At 58.2% G+C, this 7,234-nt stretch overlaps 1 protein-coding gene across 1 annotated transcript; it reads left to right on the top strand.

Moving 5' to 3' along the window:
• The first annotated feature begins 2,648 nt into the window (after nt 1-2,648).
• Nucleotides 2,649-6,436, top strand: ZFP36 (ZFP36 ring finger protein). Its single transcript, XM_083368928.1, has 2 exons — nt 2,649-2,784; nt 5,210-6,436. Exons 1-2 carry the CDS (start codon nt 2,749-2,751, stop codon nt 6,227-6,229), a joined length of 1,056 nt encoding a protein of 351 aa, XP_083225054.1. The 5' UTR covers nt 2,649-2,748; the 3' UTR covers nt 6,230-6,436.
• Nucleotides 6,437-7,234: the final 798 nt, after the last annotated feature.

The raw sequence follows: 7,234 nt of genomic DNA, 5'->3' as shown, positions 1-7,234 counted from the left end.
TACTATACAATCATTATTATGCAATGAATATACTATTGAACTGGATATGATATGATATGATATGATATGATATTATTATATTATATTATATTATTATATTATATTATATTATTATATTATATTATTGCTGTGGCAGCTCAGTGGTTAAGACGCTGGGCTTGTCGGCTGGAAATCTGGCAGCCCCGTTCGAGACCCAAGCGCCACATGATGGGATGAGCTCCCGTCACTTGCTCCGGCTCCTGCCCACCCAGCAGTTTGAAAGTATGCAAATGCAAGTAGATAAATAGGTACCACTTGGATGGGAAAGTAACAGCTCTCTTTGATGACTGGCCCAAAGTCACCCAACTGACTTTCAAGCATAAGGCAGGACTAGAACTCAGTTTCCTGGTTTCTAGTCTGGTGCCTCAAATAAATAAATAAATAAATAAAAAACAAAGCTTGCATTCAGTTTCTCAGATTCCCGCCTTCATAGTCAGGCAGTTTGATTGCTTGAAAGTTAATTTAAAGCAAGTTTCACTGTTACACAAATATCTGACTCACTATTTCTTGATTGCAAATGGAGTGATACTCTCCCAGTTATTGGTGCCCACAATAGTGTGTATTGAGGTAGGTGTGTGTGTGTGTGTGTGAGAGAGAGAGAGAGAGACAGACAGCACAACTTATCTCCAGGGTTGAGTCACATTTTCTGCTTCCTTGAGCCAACAAACACACTGTTGTGAGAAAACACTGGAAACGTGCTGAGAAGCGATAGAGAAATCGGAGTCATCGATTCCATAACAAACCACAAACGAACACTCGGGGTTTTGACCCAGAAATAGGAAACCCGTCGAGGGCCTGTTTGTTTCTACACATCCCTCATGTTGGGTTCCACTCGTGTCTGTCTCCTTTTTACGGGCAGCGTTATGCAAACTCAAGCGGGGAAGATGAGATTTTGATTCTCTGGTTCCACACTTACGGGAACCCATCAGGGCTGATGAATCATCAGTCACCTGAGAAAAAGGAATCAAAAGAGATCTGCGGGCGTTTCAAAACTGGAAGTCCTGCCAGTAACTTTCGGGAAAGGCTAGATTTGCCTCTGGGCACTGAAACTGACTCGGAGGAGCCCAGAGGGAGTTGAAGGTCTCTCCTCCCTACATCTTCAAGGTCACTAGCATGGCTGGTTGGGGAATTCTGGGAGTTGAAGTCCACACATCTTCCAATTCGCTCGCATGCCGTCTGGGGAGTTGACATCCACGCTTCTTAAAACGGCTGAGGTTGAGAAGGGCTGTTTTAAAGAGAGGTTCCACACCCCATTTAGGACACCCTGCCTGCAGTCTCGGGCCCCGGAAATTGGGCTCCTGACTCAGGCCCTGGGGGGGGTCTCCTGTGGCTTTGCACCTCTGTGGCCTTCTGTCCCGTTGGTCCTTCCCCCTCCCCCGGTCCCTGCCCCAGAGCTCAGCAGCTTTGGAATTGGCACCCGGGAAGGTGGCCCCAGTTCCCAGCCCCATTGATGTTTGCCAGACCTGGCACTCACTCAGGGTCTTGGGGGCCACTACAGCCCCAACCTGCCCCCCAAATACTTCCTTGTCTGGAAACCGAAACAGGGCTAACTCATCAAGCAGCCACAGCGCAGCATTGTCAGTCTCTGTGGGGCTAACACAGTGTCTCTCTCTCTCTCTCTCCATCCATCCATCCACCCCCCCCATCCCAAGGGGGACGCAGACCCACAGGGGGCCTTCCGACCTAGTTCTCCCCAGAGGTGGCCCTGGGTTCCAGAAGCCAGCATATCTAGACGGGGGCCTTCCCGGTTTGGGAACTCTCAGATAGCTTTGGATAGTTCACCTGGGAGGTGATCTGCTACTCCAGCATTACAGGTGGTCCCCAATTTACAAACACTCATTGAGTGACCATTCAAAATTACGAGGCCGTTGAGAAAAGTGACTTATGATGGCTTTTCACACTTACGAACAGAATTCAGACGCTTGGCAACTGATTCGTATTTATGATTGTCGCAGTGTCCCAAGGGAGTCACGTGATCCCCTTTTGGGACCTTCTGACAAAGAAAGTCAGTGGGGGAAGCCAGATTCACCTAACAACCGTGTGACTGAACTGCGGTGATTCACTTAACGGTACCAAGAAAGGCCGTAAAATGGGGCATAATTGACTTAAAAACTGTCTTGCTTATCTTGCTTAGCATACCTTGGGCTCAGTTGTGGTCGTATGTTGAGGACTAACACGAGCTGCTTGGTGGGAGGCTGAACCGACAGACCTCGGCAACCTCGACCCCAGGGTCACCTTCAGCAGCCCCCAAAGAGTCCAAGGCGGCATCTGGACCTCTGCCCAGCAGGCCGGCCTCCCACTGGCCCTCAGGATGCATTCGGGGCACGCACAAGCCTGGGCTGGACAGCAACCCTCCCCACCTCCTGGCAACCTATATTAGAGAGGTAACCCTGAGGTCATCTAGCCCACCCTCTGCCCAGGGCAGGAATCCTCAGACCGTCCCAGGCAGCCCTCCCCCTCCCCCAGCGCCTAGTCGAGCAAGGTAACAAGCTACAGTGTCCCGGAGAGCGACTGACCGTCGCAACGCAGCGCCCTGGTGAGGCAGCGCGGAGGATGGCCCCCCCTCCCGCCCCGGAGGAGGAGGAGGAGGAGCAGCAGCAGCAGGAGGAGGAGGAGGGCGGGGCCGGGTCGTATATCTAGGGCCGCCGGCCGCCGCGCCTCAGTCGTCCAGGGCTGCTTTCCGCGAGCGGAGCACGACCAGGCGCCACCATGAGCTCCATTCTGGACGTCCGGAACCTCTACCAGGTGAGAGCCCAGCCTCCCTCCAGGGCTCCGTCGCCCCGCGGCCGCCGGGAGAAGGACCGGCCGCTTCGCCTGCTTCGGGCTCCGCTTTTGGGCAGCCGGTGCCAGCTCGCTTCCTGCCCGCCGCTGCTTGCGCGGATCCTCGGCGCGGCCGTCCCGGCCAGGGGAGGGGCGCGGCTCGGGGTCTCGACGGGGAGCTCCCGGGCAGCCTTCGCAGGCCGGCGCGGCCTCTGGCGGACCCCCGGCGACCCCGCCTGAAACCTCCCTTTCAAGTCCCCCCTTCGGGGCGTTCTCAAGAAACAGACGCTTCTTTCGAAGGGGCCGCTGAAGCCCAAACGGGGGGCGAGGGGACCGGGTGGGGGCCAAACCAGCCCTGTCGAAGCCCTGCTGGCTGAGAATCGCGGGCTTTGTAGTCCTCCGTATTGTGGGGTGGGGAGGGGGTCCTGACACCCGATAGGTGGGGAATAGGGCTGGGAAGGAGCGGCGGTCCCCGACCCCTGTCTTCTGGAAAAGAAGGATGTGTGGGTGGGAAATTGCCGGGCTTTGACAGCGTGCGGATCCAGGGGGGGGGGGAACAGCTTGAAACACCACCCCCCCAGCCCCTTTGGCCAAGGCCGAGGCGCTCCCTTCTTTCCTCCCCAGTTGGGGAGGAGAAAAACAGGAAGCGCGGCGCTGGCTCCGTTCGGCTTTTTTTCTAGGTCAAGAATTACGTCGCTGCCGCTGCGGCTTCTCCCCGCCCCGGATCGGGACTTCGCGGGCAGATCGGGCGCAGCCTGCGGGGTTGGGGGGGGGGGAACGCGGACCGACTTCGCAGCCTCTCCCGAGCGCCAAGCCCCCTTTTTCAATCGGTGGGCCAAAAAAATGCAGCCCCCGAAGGACCTCCAGTTTCGTACGCTGTGTGTGTGTGTGTGTGGGGTGGGGTGGGAGAGCAAGGACCCCTACCCAGTCTCGCACCTCTCGGGGCTTCGGGCGGGGGGAGTAGAAAGGCTTTTTCTGCTGAGACCCTTTCAGGATCCAGGGATGCTGGTGATCTGGTATTCCAGAGACGGCAGATTTTATAAGAGATTCTCTTTCGATCTCCTGCTGGAAAAAAACAGTGGGGATCCCACTGTTGATCCGATATGAGGCGAGAACTTGGGGGGGGGTGTCAATGTAGGGGGGTCGGTTAAAGCAGGAAGAACGCGGTGGGTCCGCGTGGGGCTTCCTGGAATGGTAGCTTTTGCGCGCTGTTGTGAGTCTTCCCTTCGTCTCCTCGCAGCGTTTCACCTCAGTTGTCAAATCTGGGTATTTTGGCCTTGTTTTTGTGCGGCTGGTTCTCCCTCGAACTGCCCCCCCCACAAATAGCGGCGTTGGGCGAAACGCAGCCGACGCAGCTTTTCTAAACCACCTTAAAAATAAATCCAGGCAACCTTCAGGTTTAGATGTCTTTAAACCGGGTTTAAGATTTCTCCAGGAAGTTGGTAGCGTTAAGGATGTTGTCGGTTTCGACACTCACTCGGATGGCCCTGGTGTGTGTATATATATACACAGACATATTTTCCACCCTGTGCACGTTTGTGCAAGGTGGGAAAGCACCCAGCAAGTTTTGTTGTCAAACAGGATTTTTGAAGGACGAGTGTCTTTGATTTGAGAGGGGGCGAAGAGTTTGGCCTTCAGTTGAAAAGCGAATTTATCGCGGTGGAAAGAGATTTTTTTTTAGGCTGCATAAAGTGGAGGGACGCAGAATATTTCTTGCGGGCTGGCTGGGGTCAGTGCAAGAAGGCCCCCAGACGCGTAGAAGGGTTTTCGGCCATCTGCTGTTATATCCCTGACGCCTGTCGGAGGTGGAAGTTTTTATGCCCCCGTGTCCCCCCCCCCTCGCCCCGTCCCCTCTGGTTTAGAGTCACCACCCAGCAGCTGTTCCTCTCCGCCGGCCACAAGTCTCTTTAAAAATAACTCCAGCCCAGCCCACCTGGACTATATTAAGGCCGCTGACGTCACACTCATACACAACGCTTGTCACCGACCGACACTGGCTTCGTTCTGAGCTTCCCTGTCAGCCGCCGCCTTCTGGCCGGGGTTTGGGGGTGGGGCTCACCGGACAAGAACTCGTGGAAATCCCAAGCCCGGTCGTCCCAAGGGAGGGGCCCCTGGCTTAGGACGGAGGCCGGTGGCCCCCTGCTTTGGTCAGTTTCAGGGTCTTGAGGCTTGGAAGGGGGGGTTGGGGGCACTGCCCCCTCGCCCCAGCAGGCGGCTTTTCTCTAGCAGCGGTTGAGATTCTGGCTGCCAAGGTGGCCCAAGAGTGGCGCGCGCTCTTTGCCAGTTTCTCCCGAGGGAGAGATCCTGAGCCTGTGGATGGGGCCGGGCTGGACTTTTGCGCAATTCAAGGCTGGCCAAAGTGGGGGCGTTTGCGGGGTCTCTAACCTCTCCTTCTCCTCCCCCCCCGCAGAACCTGCTCAACCTCTCGCTGAGCGAAGAGCTGGACGCGCCCGCCTCCGCCTTCTCCTGCGGCCGCTCGGCCTGCTCCTCCTCCGACCCGGCGCTGCCCAGCTGCGGGGACTCGGCGCTGTGGCCCCTGCGCAGCCCCTGGAGCCCCCAGGGCGAGCAGCCGCGGCCCCCGTTGCGCCCGGATCGCTCGGTCAGCCTGATCGAGGGCAAGGGCCAGCCGCTGCCGCCCCCGCCGGGCTTCCCCCCGCTCAAGCAGCCCGGCGGCGCGCTGCCCGCCCCGTCGTCCCGCTACAAGACGGAGCTGTGCCGCACCTTCAGCGAGAGCGGCCGCTGCAAGTACGGCGCCAAGTGCCAGTTCGCCCACGGCGCGGCCGAGCTGCGCTCCGTCAGCCGCCACCCCAAGTACAAGACGGAGCTGTGCCACAAGTTCTACCTGCACGGCGAGTGTCCCTACGGCGCCCGCTGCCACTTCATCCACCTGCCCGAGGAGGCGCAGCTCTTCGGCAGCGCCGGCGGGGCCGCCCCGCAGCTCCTCCGCCAGAGCGTCAGCTTCTCCGGGGTGCCCGCCGCCCGCCGCGCCTCCCCGCTGCCCGGCCTGCCCGACCCGGCCTCCTTCGCCCGGGCGCCCTCGGCGTCGCCCCCGCCCGCCTGCGCCGAGCTCCTGTCGCCGGCCCTCGAGCACCTGAGCCTGGACCCGCTCGGCCTGCTCTCGCCCTTCGGGGACTCGCCGGCCGGGCCCCCCCTCGGCGGCGGCTGCTGCTCCTGCCGCTGCGGGAAGTCGGCCGGCCTGGGCAGCTCGCCGCAGGGCTCCCGGGACTTCTTCTCGCCGGCCCCCGGCACGCCCCCGTCGGCCCTGCCCAGGACCCCCTCCTCCAACTCGCTCTCCGACCCCGACTGCTACAGCAGCTCCAGCAGCCTCAGCGGCTCCGAGTCGCCGGTTTTCGATCAGCACCCCGTCGGCAGGCCGGCGGGGACCCCTCACCGCCTGCCCATCTTCAACCGGCTTTCGGTCTCGGAATGAGGGCCGGACGGGACTGTCCCGAGCTCGCTGTCGATTGCCACGGAGGGGCTGCCCTCTGGATGGGATTCCCTTGGAGGGGGAGGGCCCCCAAAGCCCTCCCCCTCCCAGCCTGAACTGATGCCAGCTGCTTTTCAGGGCTTCGCCTGCTCTTGAAGTCCTCCTCTTGCCCGTTCTTTTTTTTGGGGGGGCGGGGGGCGCAGTGCTTTTCCTGCCTCCCATCTGCCGGCCTTCCTGCCCTCACCAGGCCCGGGCAACGGGGTTCCGGATGACGGCAGTTTCCCCTTCACAGCTAGTGCCTTAAGCAGAATCTGCATCAGACATCAGATTGAGCAGTTAGGCAGAGGTGGGCCAGGTCCTTCCCCCCCCTCCCTTCCCCCTTCTCAGGAGTGCCTTATGGCAGCGCATGTCTGTTGGGGAGTCAGACAGTGGGGTCTTTTAACTGTCTCAAAAATCCCCTTTCAGGGAGCCAGGAAACCAAGGTGGGGGTGTCAACTGAATTTTCTCTCTGGTCTTTGGCTGGGCTGAGCTGAGAGGGACAGCGGGGTGGATCCGCCTCACCCCCTTGGGGCAGTTCCCTTTCCCCCCTCCCATTAAGAAATTCAACTGTAAGGAGATTGTTCCCTTTTTAGGAATCACCTCCTCACCCCAACCTGGAAAAAATCTAGAGAAGTTCAAACAGAGGATTTTTCTTTGCCTGGTCACTTGAAGATGCTTGGACTTCAACTCCCAGAATTCCAAAGCTGGCTGAGGAATTCTGGGAGTTGGTCCAACCAAGTGAAGGGGAGATTGAGAAAGGCTGTTCTAACACCTGAGCATTATGCTAAAGGTTAACTGCCGCAGGGAGAAAAAAAAGTGTACTTGTATGTAGCAGTTTTAATTCTTTTTTAAAAATTTTCCTCCAGTGGTAAGGAGGAAAAAACCTCACACCACGGAAACCAGATCAAGCTGGGGGGAAAAGACTTAGATGGCATCCTGGTGGCTGTTAATGTATTTTGTTTTTCTTTA

This window comes from Vipera ursinii (genome assembly GCF_947247035.1).
Source record: "Vipera ursinii genome assembly, chromosome: 9".
Classification (NCBI taxonomy): Eukaryota; Metazoa; Chordata; class Lepidosauria; order Squamata; family Viperidae; genus Vipera; species Vipera ursinii.
Note: the sequence above shows the minus strand (reverse complement) of the source record. Positions and strands in the feature narration are given on the sequence as shown.